Source organism: Chiroxiphia lanceolata, chromosome 5, assembly GCF_009829145.1.
Source record: "Chiroxiphia lanceolata isolate bChiLan1 chromosome 5, bChiLan1.pri, whole genome shotgun sequence".
Lineage (NCBI taxonomy): Eukaryota > Metazoa > Chordata > Aves > Passeriformes > Pipridae > Chiroxiphia > Chiroxiphia lanceolata.
The window spans coordinates 10,289,820-10,311,827 of record NC_045641.1 but is presented as its reverse complement, the minus strand read 5'-3'; the positions used below and the strand labels follow the sequence as shown (position 1 = coordinate 10,311,827).

General features: G+C 35.3%; 1 protein-coding gene across 1 annotated transcript in view; it reads right to left on the bottom strand.

Moving 5' to 3' along the window:
- Window positions 1-22,008, bottom strand: part of CACNA2D1 (calcium voltage-gated channel auxiliary subunit alpha2delta 1) — a 378,154-nt gene that overhangs the window by 84,213 nt on the left and 271,933 nt on the right. The window contains 4 exon segments of the mRNA XM_032687395.1: window positions 19,365-19,464; window positions 20,519-20,569; window positions 21,408-21,438; window positions 21,441-21,476. Of these exon segments, the coding sequence (XP_032543286.1) occupies window positions 19,365-19,464; window positions 20,519-20,569; window positions 21,408-21,438; window positions 21,441-21,476 (218 nt within the window).

Here is a 22,008-nt window from a genome sequence, read left to right as displayed (position 1 = left end):
AATGTGGCAATAAATATATTTAAAAATAAAGGTATTTGGTGCTTCAGCCGGTGGCAATCAAGAAAACTCTACTATAGTGGAAAAATTCCCACTAATTTTGTTTCAAGTTTATATCATGAAATAAAACTCAGACATGCAGACAAAATGAAAAACATAGAAAAATACATATTTTACTCTTTTTAATCACTGAAAAAGTTATCAGGTGACTTCTATATTGCACCTATTAGTTTAGTGGTTTACAATGAAACCTACAGATCATACTCAATTAGTACATATACCTTATGGAAAGCAAAATACACTCTTGGGGAAAAAGGAAGCACATAGAGAGTATAGCTGCAGATACGAGAATATTGTTAACAGCAATACAAATTTGTGTATTGAGAACACACATGCTTCTGCTGTCCTACCCACATATCCATAAAAACTACTCCCTTTTAATTAATTTATATGAGATTTTGACATTGTGTAAAAACATTTATATGAGATTTTGACATTATGTAAAAACATACACAGAAAGTTTTTAAGTGCAAGTTGTCATCTGCACAAGTAGAAATCAGTTTATCATCACCTGAAAATTCATCTCTGTATAAATATACATACATTCATGTATACGTATAACTATATGTATCTTCAGAGAGAGAGAGAGATGCAGACATAGGTCTCACTTTTTAGCGGCACCATGTATGATTTTAACTCTACTTTTGGATGAAAGTTCATATTACTGCATACAAGCTGTATTTAACTCTATTTGAGTGAAAATCTCCTTTTAACTACAACACAGTGACTTTTATCTAAAATACTCTTACTAATATTACTAAAACTACTGTCTTGGTCAATTTTAAACTGTTTCATCTGTCAAGATTTCTTATGTGAGCTTTTTTCCTCACTGGTAAAGATGATGTCCAAAAATCTCTGTAAACTCCATCTCAGTAAAGGCACTAAAATACATACCTCCTAATTTACACTTCGTCTGAAAGTAGATTATTATGGGTCTTCCTGATTATGGATCTTCAGTGAAAGTAAATGTAAATGTAATTTTGTGCTGTCAAACTTGTGCAAAGCCTTAAAATAATGTAAAAATCAGGCCTCGTTGGTTTAAGTCCCACTACTACTAGATAGTTCAATAGTGCTCTATAGAATAAAAGGTAAATAAGGTCACAGATATCAATAAATGCTCAGACTACTTACCAGTCTAAAATAAATCACTAAGTACCAGGCACAAAGTGTAGAGAGACAGTTGCTGTCAGCAGCAAACACCAACTTACACTGTGACTGCAGGACTCTTATAGTGAACAAAACTTAAAAGGATGGAAAGATTGATAATATCAAACCAATTTTTATAATGCCTACTATTTCAATTCAAGTTATTAGGATGCTTAGGAGGTAAGCAGACTTTTCCCTGTCCTGGAAACCGATGCTCCCTGCTATTAGGACCAAACAAAATATGAACTACCAGTTATTATTCTCAAATATACACTCTAATCAATGAGATTTCTGCTATGGAATTGCTAGAAACAAATGTATAACTGCAAATACAGTGCAGCTAATGGCAGAGATGACTGACATAGGCATCATCCTCAGCAGAAGGCTTAGCCTAATTTGTTCCATATCCTTCTTGAAAACAGGCACAGAAGTGCAACTGTGGGGATTTTGGGTGTAATTGAGCAAATCCAGGTGCTATTATGAGAGCCTTTGCTCTGCTGGATTCTTCCTTACAGTTCCATATGGAATATCTTATTCTCACAAAGAGGATGTGTGAAAATGCCCCATGAACTAAAGAATTTAAAGCATGAATTTGTCTACCTCATCTTGTCATATTTTTATTGCACCAGAAGCCCCTCCTGCATGTATGTAGAATCTAAACCTATTTTAATTTTGAGCATTAAGTAATTCATAACTAATCTAATACCTTGCCATTCTCATATTGCAATTATTTTGATAGGGTGCTTATTTTTTATTTTTCCTCATGAATTAATATTGTCTTTTTGTGAGACACCAATTTTTTTTTATGATATAGCTGATGTATTCCTGAGGACTCTATTAGCTAGCAAATAATATTGATTCTTGCTAAGCAAAAGATATTATGGCAATACTCATATAAGAATCTTCATCTATCTTTCTAATTAATAAAAACAGTTATTATTCTGTCCCAGTTTTATAGTTCTGGTCCCCAGGTGATTAAATATGTAGGAGCAAGTTATTCTCAAAAGACTTTATGCAAATTTTTCTGTCCCCCTTTCTGTCAACAAGCAGTTCCCAATGTATCACAAGGGGATGGCTGCTTCCAAAACATACAGAATCATAAATAAGTGCTTTAATTTTGAAAAATGCAGTGTTATATTCTATTACAAGTTTTCTGTGGAAGAGTTAATTGTATATAATGGTATAACAAAGGTGGTTTATTTATTTCCATAATATTCTATTTAGTGTGGCTTTAATTTTCACAATACCACAACCACAAATATACAATTATGTATAAAAATTTTTTACAGTGACATAAATATGAAAACAGGATGAAAAAATGAAGATTAAAAATATTTTCCACTTCTCCCAGTGTCACTTCACCTTTAAAATAAATGAAGACAAGGAATTGGACTACATATATTTAAGCTTGAATATTCCTTTAATGTATGTAATATTTCTCAAAAAAGAATATTTTGGTAGGACCAATAAAACCAGCATGTTTTGTTGCTTAAGCAAAACCACAAGATGATCACACAACTGCAATGAGTTTGATGAAAAACACTGACATACTCAGTGGTGCTTCCAATAATAGTTTCTACCAGAAGTAACCAGTAAATCACCCAATGGTTATTGGATTCATAAACCATGTGGGAGTGAAAACACTATTGTGCTGTGGAATTATTTCAGTTTGCCTCAACCTAGGTTTACAGTCATGATGGGAAAATTACAGCCATAAAGTAATTTTATAAAGAGAAGGTCTCAAAAGGAATTCTGAGTTGGGTTGAAAGTACAGGACTTGTACTTGGAAAGTAGAAGAAAATGATTACCTCATAGGTAGCTCTGCTCTACAAAAGCCAATTTCATTTGAAAAACTAAAGTGAAAACACTGCTGTCGTCCATCAGTGACATTATATATGAATTATTTAATGTATAAAAGTAAGCATAAGTTTAATCCTATGGCCAGTGCATGCATTTTCTTGGGCTATAGCAAACAGCGGTTTAGACGTTCAAGCAAAAATTTAGTGACAAGAGAAAATTTCTCCCTGAAGAGTCATTACCATTAAACTGCAAATCTAAATTGGTTGCTAGCTGCCCTGCAAATATATCAGCATAATTATTTTTATGAAGGTCAGGTATCTAGCATGTGGATCTGTAATTATGGCTACAAAAATGACATGTTAGAAATTGTCAGGAATACCAGCTCAAACTGTGGAAGATGTTGACAAGTAAACTGTACTGCAGGACAATTACACATTAAACTGTACTGTACTGCACTCACTCATTCTGTAAACAGAACAAAGGGGCAAGGTCAAAACATCTGCATCTATAGATTGACAAATGCTGATGTAAAACGAAGGAGAGAAATGACACATTTGTAGAATGGAGAGTTACATCAACCAAAGTCTGCAAATGCTGGAATTTAATTAAGAAAATATATGAGCCAGCTGTTTCCAAAGATATCAGTCAATGTTAATGCCAGTCAGAAAAGCAGATGAGGAGAGTTTTTGATTAGATGAAGGAATCAGTAGTTGGAACAACAATCCTACAAAATGAACATTTCCCTGTTTGCTCTCGAGGTGAAGGCAAAGTTGAAATGTGACTGATGAAAATTTTCAAAGGGAGGAACAAAATTCAGGGGTACATTTAACTAATTTGAACTCCAGTAAAGTACTGAAATGATAGAAGGATTTTGATTGTAAAAGCCTTCAGATCACCCATAAAACTGACTTTTCATATGAGACAAAAACCAGGACTGTTCAAAACTTTGAATCAGACAAACTGAGCCAGCTTTTAGTTATGCTCATGCGAAATATAATAACAATAGTGGCATTACAATTTTTTACATATTAAGATACCAAAAGCCAAAATAACTGCAATGAGCCTTTAATGATTACTCGTCACATTGCCTGACTCCTAAGCACCATAATAATTCTTATTTCAGTTTAAAAGATTTCTTGAAAGCCAGTTAACAATATACGCAATCACTTTGTGTTTAACTGCAGAAAAAATATGTTAGATTTCAAAAACCAGTTGCCACTTCAGAAAATCTATGTTCTTACAAAATCAAATTTTATCAAAGGAGTAAAATTAAGGTAATTACAATCCCTATTTTATTGAACAAGATACTCTCAGTGTATCTATATGAAATACATCAGTTGGGTATTTATCAGGCTGGCATTTCCCCCTAATTACTGCAGTAAATATAAGCATATGTCACAAAAGTGCTACCAGTAAAAAGGAAATAAATGGAATTTGTTTATGATGCCATGGGCTTAGTGATTCACTTACAAAACAGTAGATGACATTTGAAGGCAAACTGTTCAATTGTTAAAATGTAAAGCCATCCTATACAGTATGTCACACTTGTAACAGCTCCTACTTTTTCAATCATATAAAAAGCTTATTCTTTATTTAAGCTAGAATAAGAGGGGCTTGAAGGTAAACAGTTGGACAACTTTAAGCTTTTTTATTTTAAGGTATCATGAAATATTAATATAATTAAATTTGTCTAGTAATTATACCTGCAAGGTATAAGATTCTAAATGTAGTTTTCACTAGATTATTTCTCACTACCTCATTTATTTATATCCTTTTGCAGTCTCCACCTTTGGGATGTCCCAGAACTATCCTCATTTCTGAGGAAATTAAGACCTCCTCTTCACAGGTTTGGGCAGGAACACCCAAGCCTGTTACTGGAGCACTAAAAGTGTCAGAGAACTCCATCTAGTTGACCTCAAACCACCAGTACAACCTTAGGCCATATATGGGGCAAGTCAATAACTTGAAAGATGAGATAATGAACTCAACATGAAACTCTGAACAAAGGTGTTTGAGTTTAATGCTGCTTGAAATTTGTCATTCTGGAGAAGGTCAGAAACAGACTGAATCTGATAGTCTTACAAGGACTTCATCTTCTGATTGAGAGAAGGATCAACTTGCAAAACTTCTGATTCAAGGGAAGTGAAACAGAAATGTTTTTGCCTACATCTCATCTCACTCTAAGCACTCTGTGGATATGTAGATCAAAAACTGAATAACAAGACCCTTCAGACAGATGTTTTCATTAAGAGGACAGTATAAGGCAAAAGAAGGAGGTGGAAAAAAACCCTACAGAAAACATCTGACATGAAGTAAGAAAGTATCAGTATTAAGAAGTTGGATACACAGAGACTGAAAAAAAATTGAGACGGTTAAGTAGAAAGATCAAAGCTATCACAAAGCCCGGGAAAAAACCAGCAAACAAAACAGATGAGAAAAAAACTCAACATGCATAATATATTGTGGGTTTTTGCTTTAGGAAGTAACACCTAGTATATAACTCCTGGGGCCATCCACACTTTAGCATCACAGACATTTTCAAACATTATCGAGTATCTTGGACTCCTTGAGAAATACCACAGAACTTTTCTCATTTTATTGATGAGAAAAGTGAAGCAACAGGGAATAAAACAAATAAATCCAAGGCAAAGACTTGGTCACAAGCTTTAATCTCAATCCCCCACTACTAGAACATGCTTTTTTCCTTTGTGCAAGCAATTCCATGTCCTCAAATTTGCCTTTTAACTTGACATTAGTTATTTTGCTATAAGCCATTTAAACCACACAGTCAAACAGGACACAATTTTTAAAACATGAATTCTCATAAACAGTTTATCACTTGAACTTCTTCAAAATGTATAAACAGCTAATGACATTCATTCTGAAGACTATAGCACTGAGAGACAAAAATCCCTGATTTAACAGGCAATGTATGAATTGATGAAAATTTCAAATTCTCTTCTCTATATCCATTTATTCCTCTCTATAAATCTAAATAGATCTCCATCTCCTTAGAGATATATCAGGGATACAAATCCAAAATCCCATGTCAATCATTCTTTTTGCAAGTGTAGGAGGTTATTTAAATACAAGTAAAAAGCATCCCCTTCATTGCACTGTCTTAGAATTCACGTTTATACAATGCTAGCAAAACAAGTAGGCTTTGAAAACAGCAGCAAAAGAAGAAATACTACAAGGAATAAAGAGTAATAGCTGAGAGCATTAATTTACATTTGTCAGAAAGTGTTTATTACTGTTTCTGACAGTCAACAATTTTTTTCCTGCTGTATCTGATGTCTTCATACACATGTGTATCTATATATACACATACCTATTTGCTTAATTGTTTGACATGATCAAGAAAGAAAGCTTCAGTCAATATTTATCAGATGCTTTCTGGACAAAGCACTAATCCACTCAGAAAAGCCACAGTTCTCAAATCAAAAAGCATAGCAATAAATTTATGTAAATCCTCAGGAAAAGAAATCGAGGAAAGCACTAGTTCTGAGATTCAGTTTGAAAAACACAAAGAGTTTTGCAAATCATCTAGTTACTGGAAAATGCAAAAACATAAACACCAATAAATTATTAAAACTTTAAAAAACTTTTTCAAGTTTTAGTCACTAGGTGGCACTAAAACAAAAAAGTTGAACTGGTCTTAAAAATACCTTGAAATAGGGAATTTTACACTTTTGGTAGAGGACATTGGTGTTTTCTGTGACTGGCATAAATTTCTCATTTCAATTAGACCAATAAAATATACTTGTGTTCCAAATAAGTGAAGAAACAGAAATATTAAAATCAAAACTTCCTTCTTAAATAAAAATTTCCACATCTTGAACACAAGAGGTCCCAGCTCCAAAATGAAAATTTACTTTTTCCATACAAAGGATCCACATTATCCGAACAAGCATCTCAATTTCCAACAGCTTTACAAACAGTACTAATAATGGAAAAGTAGTAAACCAGACTCCTTTCTAAATATCTTTCTGTGCCTCCGAAATCTGTAGAAATGATAGCATATATACCAAGTACATAACACTAGGTCTTTGCAAATATCCAGATTTTCCCAACCACTCTTGCCTGCTGCTTTCTCTTCTCCCAGTTAGTTTACTAACATCTACTGATTCAACATGTCGTGTTTAATAAGAATCCCCTGAAATTGCACTGCTAAATTAAACAAAAAAAAAACCAAAAAACCAACAAAAACCACCTAAAAAACTACCCTTCCAAAACTTCTGACATGAAAGGAGAACCTGCTTTTAACTGTATGTAAATTGTGTATTTTTAAACATTCATGAATATTTATCATTTATAGAAAGTCATATAAACTCGAACAAAACAGTAATTTCTATACTTAAACTTGCTCTAGAAACAAAACTTGCACATTTGTAATACCAAGATCCCAATAGCTGAATAAATCAGTAACATCATTCCAGGAATACTGAAAATTGAAGAAAACATAGTCTGCTTGCTGAAGACCTAATCAGATACTACTGCTGCTGACTTTCAATCTGCTGAGGTTTGTTGCTATGCTACTCCTACCTCATGGCTAAATCAGCTGGGTGACCCAGTTGTATCTATACACATTAAATGAGCAATAGTGAAATAGATCTGATTTCACCAGGCTTTCATTTTGTAGCTAAACCCTGCTTTGTCGTTTTCTTTCCCTTTTTTTTTTTCCTTGCTGCTTCAGGCTTGGTAATAGGATTTTAGGGTTAATCCCAAGAATAAGTGAATCTTGAATAAGGCCAGTTAGAATCTGTATTTCAGCAGTGAGCAGATAGCATAAATATTTATCAGAACCCATTTAGAGACTAGTATGCAAGCAATTTGCAAAGTTTTATTCCCATGTAAATCTCAGTACACAGAAGATCTGAGGCAGTTCAAGCAATAAAGATTTGTAATTTTACATGCCAGAAAATAATATGTGATGTTAAAGTTCACCATTCATATCTTGCTATAGAATTACTGTTTTTTCCTATCCTATGAATTACATACAGAGACTCTTCAGGTATACAGTAGAATCCTATATATCCATTTTAGAGAAAATATAAAAAATTTACTCTAGTACTCAGAAGAGCACACCTGTATTTCTTTACTTGTATCTCAAATATACAATGAAATAAAATTAGGATTATATGCCAATTTATACAACTGGCATTTCCTGAAATTTCATAAGTTTCTCATTTCACTGTGAAATGTATACCTGTGTATTAGAGACCAGAGTTAGCAGAACTCAACAACAATAAAACTGTTGGATCACAAGATATCTGCTGAAAAAATATTGCAGCACGATATGAGATAAATACTAGGGAAAAGACCAAATACCAGGCCAAAGTTTGCTCTCAGTTAGTTTTGTTAACCTTTCTAACCCATATAATTATCTGCACATAAATCAATGCAAAGTTCCCACTAACTAGCAAAGGATTAATGTTCAGACCATAAAGTAGATGCTGCACTGCCAATCTCACAACACAGACCATCAGCGCAGGCTGAAAGATGAATTTGCTTAGCAAGATGAAATTTATGGTCTTTTTATGCTGCTGTGGCTAAATTAGTATGTATTATTTACTTAAAATCATGTGCTTCTGACTTCTACTGAAAAATTCAGTCCTGTAAACTTCAACATCTCCCAGGGAAAGCTGGCTGATCTGGACCACTGCACTGCTGTGGTGCTGTGGCCCTGTAGCCTGCCCTGCAAGGCACTGTTCCCCAGGTATGCTGTGGGAGAGAGCTGTAACAAGAAGGCACTCCCTAGAAAATTATTTTGAAGACTTTTTTTTTATTCTCACCTGACTGGGGAAATCTGCATTCAGTCAAATTCAAGTTGTTTAAAACATGAATCACTCTTGCCAAAAAGATGAAGGTATGAAGTTGGAAGGGAGCCATAAGGATCACCAAGTCCAACTCCCTGCTCCATGCAGAACTACCTAAAACTAAACCACATGACTAAGAGCATTGTTCAGACACATCTTTAACTCTGATAGACTTGGAGTAATGACTCCTTCCCAAGGGTGCCAGTTCTAGAGCCAGACCACCCTCTCAGTGAAGAACCTTTTCCTAATGTCCAAACTGAACTTCCTTGGCATTCCTCATGTCCCCTCACTGGTCACCAGAGGTAAAGTTAAAAGGTTAAAGTTAAACAATTACCTATAATTTCACTTGATATGCAAAGTTGCTACTCAGGGTATCAAAAGGAAGATGAATGTCTAGTCAGCGCACCAAAATACAAGTCAAACACACATTTCAGCATCAGGCCACATAGCAGAGGGATACAGCAGGCTACAGTGTCACCTGTGTGTTCCCACAGCTTGACTGTCACCCTTGTAGAGCAGAGCACTGTGCCTGGCTGTACCTGGGGTTCCAGAGCAGTAAGGATGCTGCAGCAGCACAGTGCTGATGTGTGAGATGCTGCTCTTAGGCAGGGAAGCAAGAGACAAGAGGGAAAAGTGTGAGTCTTGAAAGGATGAGACTTGAGAAGTCAATGAGTACTTCATTCATGTTTCACTTGATTTAGGAGATCCTTTAGCTTCACTCCAAACTAAGACACTGTCTCACATAGTTATTACCTAACAAATAGACGACTTTTTTAGAAAATATATTTTTAAAAGGGGGATCACAGAACAAAGAGCCTCCACCCTATCTCAAAACTTATGGACAGCCTGCATTTTCTTCTTTTTCCACTAACATCTTTCCCCAGAAGAACCACTAAACCCAGCCCAGCCCAGCTCCTTCTGAACTGGTACAGAATAAGACCATTTGCCCATCACAAATTTTTAATTATATCGTCACAATGCCCCCTAATAACAGCCTTCTAGTTTGAAAGCTAACTCAGCAATGCCTTTTTGGTTCAGCATCTGACATGCTATAAAACCTCCCTGGATCAATGATACATCTGACAAAGCAGAGGCCTCTTTAGTAAGATTTGTGCTTTGCTGAAAATCAAGAAACTGGAAAGAGCCAACGGATTTATTAACCAGTGGAACCATGAGATAGAGCTGTCAAATAATTTTATATACCCCTAAACTATGCATTTTAAATACTATTTTTTATATACTACTAAATTACTCTTTTTAAATACTACTCATATACTAGAGAGCTAGAATTTATTCTGGAAATCACAGACGCTCATGCCAGGTGTTGTTAGAAGTCTGACTCCATGACATTTGACAGCTATAAGAGGAGACAATAAAAATCTGTATTGATGCCCAAAGCAATCCCTCCAAGTAGGAACGGAGGTGACTTTTCTAGTCATCTGGAACTGTCAGCTATACTGTACAGTAATAAATGTGTGGTTTCCAGCAACATCCCTGCTCCTGACATCCTAATGCAGAATCTGAGCTTCTAATTTTCATTCCCTTTGGCTCTTCATGCACTCAAGCACTCTATTCCCTAGAATTAACGCTTTGTGACAGATCTAAAATGAAACAGATCTTGTTTTAAGATTTGCTCTATTTCTTTTCCAAATCTTTCCATGTCTTTTTTCTCTCTTACATATATTTTGAACATTTTCCTTCCATGGTAAACTAAAGTTACAGTTAATACTGTAAAGTGCATTTCAGGTTTGCACAGGACTTAGTATGGAATATTTAAGGGAAAAAAGAGGGTGAGGAAAGGGATGGATTTAGGTGATTTGGAAAGGAACGAGCAGGGTAAACCAGAGGTTTAAGGGGGAAAATTGTTGGTCTCATGTAAATAGTTTATTGGTTGGGGTTTTTTTCTGGTCACCTTCTGCATCACTTCAAGACTGTTCTGCCTTCTTATTAAACTCCATTTCTGCTTCCTTTCCTGTGCGAGGGACTTTCTATCCTGCACTTGTGTCTGTGACTTCCATTCAGCTCAGCCAGAGAAAATAGCAGGATGAGCTGCCTGTGTTTACATGAATGCTCTGCATTTGTTTGTGTTATCTGTGGCCCCGTGTTTGTGTTGTCTGTGGGATGGCCCAGTATGCATATATATATATATATATATGTGAATATAAGTTATGTATATTTGTGCATATATATGGGCTCCAAGTGTGTGTGCTCATGGGGGATACATTTGTTTGGATCTGAGGCTTGGAGCTGCAGCAGCCTCAACTCTCTTGAGCTGTTGAATCGAGTATGATATTCTTTCCCCTAACAGGAAAAAGAATGTATGTATAAACAAACAAATTCCTGAATTCAGATGGCTTAGTTATTATTTTGTAATTCTAAAAGAAAAATAACTTCATCTTCTAAAGGTTTCTTAAGTTTATGTATAGCTATGTAAGGTTCAGTTTAAATGAGAAATCAAGAAAAAATTGTTGAAATGTGCTTTCTTTCTAAATTCTGCAGTAATAGATCAAGTATGGCCAGACAGTCTTTGAATACAAACATGAGTAGCTTCTGTGTGGGATCTGGCTGGCTGCATTTACAAAGGCTTCGTAGCTTGAACACAGTTCTGAGCTGAACATGACAACTTGGCTTCTGGAGATGGTTGTGGTGCTAGCTGTAATTTTCAGAGTGAGAAGATTTGATCCTGCACTAATATCACTGTGGTTATTTTGTTACACTGGTTTTACACATTGACATATTATTTAAAGTGAGATATTAAAGAAAAATGTAAGCAAGTACCATAGGGAGTAGTATCATTGGGACAGAAAAGTAACACTTCATTTTCACCTCTTTGTCATAGGCTATGCTGTATTTGTCCTCCTTATGTGAGTCTTTGCTGTTCTGTCCTATTGCACAGACAATATTGTAGGGCTGGTTAAACTGCAGTTAACAAGAAATTTTTATGTACACTAGGAATAAGAGAAAGCCTAACTACTGAATACATCTGTTGCTAGATAGACATGGCTAAACTGTTAAGTATTAAGAAAAGAAAATAACTACTTGGTATATATTCCCCATTTACAAAGATGAAGGCTTACATATTTGTATCCTACAAGAATGATGAAGTACTTTCCAGCCCATCAGTAACTAAGGTGAGTGATGAACAACTACTTGGAATAAACATTTAAGTCAGCAGGACAAAACAAAAAGAAAAAAAATCAACCAACAAGCCAAAATCTTTAGGTATTCTTGATTTAAGGCTAAGAGGGACAGTGAGACACTCTAATCTGACCTCTTGCATACTGTCTCACACCCATATATCACTGGTTATTAAATTTCCCCCAGATACTTCTACAATAAACTGTAAAGATTGCGTTTACTTGTAGATGTTTGCTTAAAATGCATCTTCCAGAAAGGCATTATATATTGATATGAAGACAACAGGAATCTTTCCTTGCAATTTTTTGAGGCATATTAACTACTTATGTGCCATTCAAATTATTTGGCTTCAACTAGTGGTTCTTGGAGTGTTTTTATCTCACATTTTTGAAAGCCTATGGCTACACGGGTTTCCCCAGTGACAGCACTTCTCATTTGTGATCAAATTAGTTATTAGATTATTTATTTCTGTACCTTGGAACAGACAAAAAAAGGTCAAATTCTGTGAGTTTGAAAGTATGTCTCAAAACCAGCTTCTCAGGTCTGTGAGATGTTTTCAAGAAAAAAGCAATGAACTGAAAACCACTTTCAGTCCTCAGAGAAGACACCTACAATATTTTTTGTAAAATCTGATCCAATCTTTTCATATTAAATTAGTGATATGTTCCACATTTATATTATAGTATTGAGGCAGAACAAAGGAGACATACAGTCAAAATCTGAGTTCAAATACTCATAATTTGCCTCTCAGGAGGTAAAGTGAACCATCAATCCATACACTATTTAGATGGGAAATTGTCTCTAGCCATGTCACTGAAGTGGTACAAGCATTTCTAGTTCATCATGTCAGATGAAGATTGAAAGAAGTTTGACTCTTAGTGGTCCTTTACTTTTTCTTAACAACAAACTGTGTAATTTGCTTTCCTGAGGATCAGAGTCCCACTGAAGTCAACCTCATTTCAAAAAAGTCAACTGATATAATATCCTCCCTACCCTACTCTTCCTCTCAACTCCAGCCCCACATGAAATACTTTAACATAACTTCACTGACTCCTTTCTTGTCTTTTGTTCTGAAGGAAAAGTAAAAAGAAACATAATGCTGCAGGCAGATAACCATTTCTTACCACCATACTACCATAATTCTTCCTACTCTCATTAATCTATTACAAAAGAAAATTTTCTAATTTCTTAAGTCTCTGGATTTCCACGATTTCCAAACTTTTTCCATTGTTATTTGCAAAATATTCATCTTCATGACATTTGCTAAACATGTTCTCCAGATATATTTCCCATACATATATTACCATAGACACATTGCCTTACTCGACCTGTAATTATTAGAACTGCAGAAAGTGAATACTAGATTTTGATCATAACTTCTCTGAGCTTTGTTTAAGCTTGGATCTACAGTGGTTATTAAACACAGGTGTATGAAAAAAAACATTTAATTCACTTGGTCCTGAACAGGGAAGATGCAAGACAATGACCTTCCATTAAGGAACGTTAACGATTTTCCATTAAGGAACATTCCTACGAAGATGTGCTTCTCTGCAGCTATCATTGTTTCCCCCTTTCTTGCAAATGAGCCATTCAATTTAAGAGAAACTGCAAGGTCAATTAGATGGATTGCTGTTTAGAGAATCAGGGAAGCTCACAGAGCTCTAAACTTGTCTTTATGCTGCTTTTCATTGGCTATGAAAAAACCTCAAACCACATCTCCTGCAAAAAAGGAATAATATATATTTGCTTACTGCCTCACACATCTATAATGCTGAGGAGACTGTATATTTAATTGGAGCTACTGTGATTTTTTTATCTGAAATGCTCTCACTAAGAGAAATGCTTATGCAGACAAGCTTATTGCAGTGGGAATCTGATTCTCTATCTATTTTTTATTTGTCAAATAATGAAAAAAGATGTCAGGCATCTTCATATTTCTTCTTAATATCATCCATTAATGAAAACGAGAAAGTAAGGAAAAAAGTACATTGGCAATCCCCTTCATGCCAGAGCCATTTTCATCTCCTCTGCATCCACCAATAGAACTACTTTGGTGCCACTTATACCATAATCATGTTTAATTTCTCCCTCAAGCAGTGATGCCATTTGGAAAAACAAAACACCACTGATTTTTCTGAGTCAAATTCAAAACACAGGGAAAAACCTGTCATACTGTTTAAGTATGCAATTTAATTTCAGGTTCATTAAAAACATTACATTGAATTAATAAAGGAATTAATTGAATTAAATAAAGGAAAATTGAATTAATTGAATTAATAAAGGAAACCAACTTTATTTTTCAGTAAAATTCTGGAAGTTTTTGGCAATTAACAAAAGTCAATTCACACAAAGCTAAAATTTCTATCAAAGATAACATAGGCATGACAGGCTACCTGCTGCAAAATCTAGCATCCTCCTCCCTTTACTAGGACTTCAGGCTGAGTTTCCGCCCATCACATGCTTGTTAATTTTCTAAACAACCTTAATAAAGTAGGTCCCATAAGGAAGGAATATTTCCCTGTATTTAAGAGAATATAGGTGCAATATGATTGCAGAATACATGATGGAACATGTAGCAGAAAGGGAAAGGAGCCCTTTGACAAACTGAGAACCCTTTACAGAACTTTTTTGCCCTCCTCTATTATCATATTTAAATATTAAATTAGGAAGGTATAAATATTGTACCAACTTGGGAGTAAGGCAGACAAAATAAACAGGTTTGCAACCATTGAGCTGTAGAATTACATGAAAAACTGCTATAAAAAATCAGTGGAAAAAGGGATGTATCTTTCACAGATTGCTTTCATGCCCCAGTATAATTTCATAGGCTGGATGTATAGCTTTTTCTATCACCTTTCCTCTGAGTTTACTCGATGTGTAGAACTGCACAAGAGCAGGAGATGAGCTTTCAATTTTCCCAGAGTATGATTCTGTTCTATCTTGTATGCTCATGACATTTATTTTCCAGCTCCTAAACAGTAAATACTAGTTTGGGTTTTTACTAAGGCTAAGTGAATTTAAACAGTGCTACAGCTCCTGACCTTTAACACATCTGCTGCTGTAAGGGAGGTTTTTCCTTTGTGTGGTTTTCCATACCTCTACAGATTTGAAATACATTTCTCCCGCACAATACCCACAGTCACAAACAAATTACACTCCCTGTGTCAACATCTGAAACCAAGTCACTAAATCACAATGTGCTGGGATGGAATTGCTGCCCCTATCATCTACCACTCACTGCTATCAAAGCCTATAACTGGATTAGTGGGAAAACAGCTGTATTACTCATACATTTAAGCTCTTTCAAACAGCAGGTTTTCGCCCTGCAACAAAGCACAGCACTTCAGATAAGAAACATGCAAATCCCAGAGGAAACCATGACATGTTAACCCCTAGCTATCTTTATGTGACTAAATAGTTCATTCAACCTTTCTTCACTGGAAATAAATGCAAGAACTATGTTCAATCAGTAGAACTAATGTTTTTAAAGCATCTACTTTGAGCTTTTTCCCCCTAGGATTTCTTCAAATCGAGGCACAATTCATTAAATCATCCTGTCACTTTCAAGAAGTGATTGGCATGAGCTTAAATCCATGTCTTTCAGTTGTGGCATGAATCATCATACATATGGGCTTTGTGGGACAACATCTCAGCAGAGGTTAGCAGTAAAACAGCTCTGTAGTTAACTCAAAACCTCATACTAAAGACTCTATGGTTATTAAAGCTAACAAGCCATAAAACACTGTCATGTTTAGGCCAAAAGACCATAAGGGAAAGAAAAATTGTAGATAACTTCCAGTATAGTGCTAGCGTTCACATATCCATCTGCTAATAATGTATTAACTGAACATTTTCACTTAGCTTTTTGGACTTTTTATTTAGCCAATCATGTCTAATAGCAGGATGCTTCAGGAGAAAATTTTCTTAAGCAATAACAAGAAGCATATTGAATAAATCTACATTTATTCACTGAGAAAAAAAATTGAGTTGATATTTTGGGTTTTGGATTTATTAAGAAAGCACTGGAGTTGGACTTTGGACATGCCTTCTCTGTTACAGAATATTCTGTGAATCATGATCATAGACTTATAGAATCATTTAGTTTGGAAAAGACCTCTAAGATTATCTAGTCCAACTGTTATACTAATACTGCCAAGTCCACCACTAAATCATGTCCCTAGTGCCACATCTGCACATCTTTTAAAAACTTCCAGGAGGGTGACTCCACCCACTTCTGTTGGTCGGCAACACTTCCAGAGAAGAAATTTTCCTGATTTCCAACCTGAATCTTCCCTGGTACAAACTTGAAGGCCGTTCCCTGTGTCCTGTTGCTTGTCACTCATGAAAGAGGCTGCTCTCCACCTGGCTACAACCTTCCTTCAGGTAGTTGTAGAGAGTGAGCCTCCTCCTTGAGCCTCCTCTTCTCCAGGTTAAACTACCCCAGTTCTCTCAGCAGCTTCTCATGAGACTTGTGCTCCAGACCCTTCACCAGCTCCACTGCTCTTCTCTGGACATGCTCCAGCACCTCCATGTCCTTCTTGTAGTGAGGTGCAAAAAACTGAACACAGGATTCAAGGTGTGACCTCAGCAGTGCTAAGTACCAGGGGACAGCCTCTGCCCTTGTCCTGCTGGCCACACTGTTGCTGATACAAGCAAGGATGTCACTGGCCTTCTTGGCCACGGGCAACTTTGCAGCCACTGTTCAGCCACTGTCACAAGCACCCCCAGGGCCTTTTCCTCTATGCAGCTTTCCAGCTACTCTTCCCCCATCCTGTAGCACTGCATGGGGTTATTGACCAAATTGCAGGACCCAGCACTTGGCCTGGTTGAACCTCACACGATTGGTCACAGCCCATCAATCCAGCCTGTCCAGATCCCTCTGCAGAGCCCTCCTACCTTCAGCAGATCAACACTCCCACATAACCTGGCATCGTCTCCAAACTTACTGAGGGGGACTCGATCCCCTTGTCCAGATCATTGACAAAGATATTGAACAGGACTGGACCCAACACCGAGCCCTGGGGAACACCACTGCTGACCAGTGATCTTTTGTGTAACACCATATCTCTAGATGATCCTCAGACCGTTTGGAAAAATAAAAAGATATTATTTTAAAATTAAACAAGATTACTGAACCATCTGCCATTTAACACAGTACCTAAACCTAATAAATTATCAAGCTCTTTGAAAAAGGTATACAGAAAAGAATTAAATGGGAAAAAATAAGCAATAAAATGTGAATTTAGTATTCGAATAAAGATCTCAGACTTCCTAAATAAAAGCCATGTAAGAAATTTTCAAAGATCTGACTGAATGATCAGAATAGTGATTGTTCTAGTGCCTTGTTGTACTTCAGGTGTAAAGATACTTACATGTAAACATAAAAATAAAGCAATATATGTGCAACTAATACCAACTTTGCAGTGGATTAATTCCTCATAGAAGCTAGGCCTGTGTACATGCTTTTGTGAATAATCCTAAGAACAATAATACTGATAATATATCACCTCCTTGAGCAGTGGTACCTCTAGTGCTAACTTCAAGGCTTTGGTTGAACGGTGGAAAAACTGAGTAAACCAAAGTAAAGCCTTTTTAAAAAAAAGAAAAATAAATTTAAAAAGACCAAACTTCTGCATTCAATTCTCTCCTTGTAGAATGCTTTGTAGCAGTACAACCATTTGTTTCCTATCTATAGCATATGATTTCCTGTCTGTTAGAGAAATAAAATATGCACGTGTCATAACACAGTGTCCACCACAATTCCACTCGTAATCATCTGAATACATGAAAATATTATATAAAAGAATTACAATACTGAAAGTATCTAATACAGACTTTTAAATTATAAGTGCACAATACCAAACAGCACTTTATAAATAAGGATTTAGAGATGCTATGTTTCTATTATGTACATTTCTGTGAGTGTTGCCCCCCTCTGATGATGAACACAGCCCGACCAAAATGTGCTCTTCCGTTCTGCAGTCAAATATCTGCTGTGAGCCTCTAAAGTTCATTCAAATAAAAAAGATCCTTATATATTTAAGTTACAAATTAGTGGGAAAATGTACTGTAGAAAATATTCAAGGATTTCCAGTTCTTTTTGACACAAATCCCAACCTTGGGACCTTACTAGAATAACACTGAACCTTAGCTAATAAAATACCCATAGCCTAAGAAAGGCTTGATTTTAAGATACACTATTCTAGTCATCTGGGAGAAAGTGTAAGGAGAGAGTTTGGAAAACTGTATAAACCAAGGGGTAGTAGGGGTCCAGATTTTCCAGCAGTGAAAGGGGGCACAGCTCCACTGAACATAGTATCAATTTCCATCACTTTAGGATCAAAAGCTTTTTGTTTTTTAAATCACTGAACCTAACACAAGATTTAACTTCCTACTACCATTATAGAAAAGCTTATTTCCTTGAATAATAATATAGAAACCATTTTTCTATCTTTTTCACTGTGATTTATACTAAAGAAAATGGTCTAATCTACTATAAAAAAACTTTAACAAAGGAAACACTATTGACACTAAGGGCTTGTCTGGTACTTGGAGAAAGGTCTGGCTAGACTGACAGCAAACAACGAAGCAATAAGAGATTTTAAAAAAGATTTCTTTTAGTTATATTTCAGATCTTTCTCCCTCAGGCTGGCTACAACACAACTGGAGAAGTTGAAAATTATCTCCAAAATCATTCCAGTTACTCATCATTCAGGCTGTCTCTTGTCATTATGAGTATGTCAACATTCCTATCCTAAATCCTTAGAATCAAAGCTCTATAGTTGAACAGCTTAATAAAAAATAAAAAAAGCCTTGCCTGAGGCTAGGACATGACATCCAAGGTATCAGCCTGAAAACTGAAAGTTGCCCATACCCTCTATATTATTATTTATTATGGAAAAAAATTGCTTTGCTACTCATCAAATTGCTAACTGTAGAACTTCCCAGCAACATCTATTTGGCAAGTCAGATATATGGCTGTACATCTCTCTCATCATGTTCATCATACATGTTCTCCCATCATGCATCAATCAACATGAGCAACCTGAATATCTGCTGTGTGGAAAACCTGGAAATCATCAATTATTTCAAGAGAATTCAAATACACCAATCTAATGAAAGATGTGTTATAGAGATCATAACACAGTACCATACTGGAAAGGAGAATTTGGCTATGCAGAGGTTTATTTAAATGACTTTTGCCCTTCACTGAAATGTATATATAATAACAATTCCAGGACATCCATTTTACTTTATAAGTAAAAAAATCCAAATGTGATGTTTTGCAATATATTTTAAGTCTCTCTGCAGCTTAACATTCAAGTATCTCACATCCAGGACTAAAAATAGTTTGCTTATAGCTTTGTTGACAATGCAAATTTTGTAGAAAGAACAGATACTCACTGAAACTACATTCACAAAGTCATCGTCAGACAACGTCTCTAACATCTCAATGACCGAGGTGCGGATCAGCTTCAATGTCAATCCACTGACACTCCCACTCCTAACAAAAATCCACAAGATAATAAAAAAGCCGAATTTAATAAATGTTATGTAAAATGTACAAAGAAAATACAGAACACTCACCAGTACTCTGATCAGCTTTCACACTAAAATTATCAGTTTAGCTCTTGAATGCTCCAACTCATCATTAGTATTATTACACTATTAATAATTACTAAATTAAGTCCAAAACTGTCATTCAGAGTCCCAGTGCTGCTGCTTAGTTGAAGTCATAATGATACATCATTTCCTCGCTTTCTTTTCAAGAAGTCTGAGAAAGTTTACCAATGCCTTATCTAAATATTTTATACTCCCACACACAGATTTACAGCCTTAGATTTAGATGTGCAAATGACAGCTTGCTTGAATCAAGGCAAAACCTAAGCTGAAGTGAAGAAATAACAAGTGTTGATAAAACTCACTGCTGATATGAAAGCACTTCACCACATGTGAAAGCATTAAATGCAAATTCTCTGACTGAGAAGTTTTCAGAATAAGCAGTCTGAGACATCAGGTTCAGTGCTTCCTTCAGTCCCTCAACATTAGCTACATCAAGGAAACCTCACCAATGTAAAGACAGAGCTTTCAATAATTTGTTTGCTCACTTTCTAGTAATGTTCTATAGTAACCAAATGTATAGTAAAACATGCAAAGTCTGCATAGTTATCTTTCAGGCTCACAAAATCACAATTGCATCTACTGTAATGCTTCTAGTCATTTGTTTTTAGGTTTGTGTTCTACAACAAATCTTGGTGTGCACATGAGAAATATTCACTTGATTATTTCTCTAATTAGTAAGCTGAAAGTAGAATAATATTGAAGAGATTAAAAAAAAACAGCTACCTTGTCCCCAGCTACCCAAAGCAACTTCAGGTTTGGTTTGGGCTTTTCGAAATATTTTTACCGTGTATTTATTTTGCTCATACCAAGAGTTTTGAACCTTGCATACAAGGACCTCTTAATCCCCTCTCTATTTTTCAGCACACAGAGATTTGTTCAACACATGTAGGTACTTTTATCCCTCTAATGTCAATATTCTGACATTAAACACTTACGCATCAACTAAAATAAGCATGTCTTTGGGAGATGCAGCTCCTTGGATATACCTGAATAAATAAATGACATAATTGAGACAAATTTGAAAACACATTTTTTGTGAGTGATGGAAGACCTCTATGATCTCTAAACTCAAACTGGCTGAACCAAACAAATCCTGCTGCTGTATCTAGTACAAAAACCACGTGCTGTTGTTTTCTCTCTTGCTGTGTCTTCTAAGTAAATCAAAGTCTAAACCACATTGGGGAAATCTGGAAGTAGAATACAGTGATCAAAATTCACTGTTTTCAGATGTTTAAAAATGAAAAAAATGAATGCTATTTCAGAGCTAAAGATCTTGATGACACGTGAATTATTACTCAGCCCAGCTTAGGGACAAATATTCAGTCCTTTGAAAAAAATATATCCAACTACATCCAAGTACCAATATATTTTCATGTCTCGAGAGACTTACAGAAAAAAAATCATGAGAAGTAATCCCACTGCTCTCCTGTCTTTTACTATCTAGTGATTTTATCGCTGGCCTAAACCACTGAGACATTTTTTAAACACTTGCAAAAGTCTGGAAGAATGGTTCAGTCTAACACTCTGAATTATATTTTATTTTGGCACAAAATAAAAAGTTTTTAATTGCCTTATAATTTTATTTGATAGTTATGAAAAGGTCCACGCAATGCAACAGTAGGAGGCACTACAGTGGATATTGCACAACAAGGAATATGATTTGAAAATTGTTTATTCAGAAGAATTAACTAATTTTAAAAAGGAAATAACAATACCTAAAAGTAGGGAGTATCAGATATAAATAAACAGAAAAAAATGTTTTAAAGTGATATCTAGAAAGTAAGTGATGTATATATGTACCAAACCTTTAAAAAGAAGGCTTACCATGGTCTTCTGCGTACATCATACAGATCTATTTGTTAGGAGTTCGGCTTTTATCTACCCATGGGGAAGCTAAAAAAAATAAAATAATGTTTGGAATAAATTAAAAACTTCATCTCAAGTATTTGAATTACAACATATAATGAATCAACATCACAGATTTTGCACTACATAATATCAACATCTGGTATTGATAAAAAAACCTGTATTTGTGTAATATGTTGTTGAAATACCTATATATCTTTATATATGATCATATAATACAATGCAATAAAACTGTATATAAAGACCTTCAAGGGCCAAGTGTGCTGAAGAAACAGGTACTGACTATAATTGACCACCAATTTCAATGGAACCAGAAATTCGACTGAAGTACTTCAGAATATAATATAACTTTTTAAAAGAAATATTTGATTAAAAAAACTTATAAATTAATTATTATTGAATACAGCAATGCTGTACCAAGCTAAAGTTCATTTATACACCTAAAAAATTGTACACCGACTCAAGAGGTTTACCTAAAAAATCAAATTAGAAAAGTAACATGAAAGTATCCTATTTTCTGAAAGCAAAATGAGATATACATGCTTGTGTCTCTGTAAAG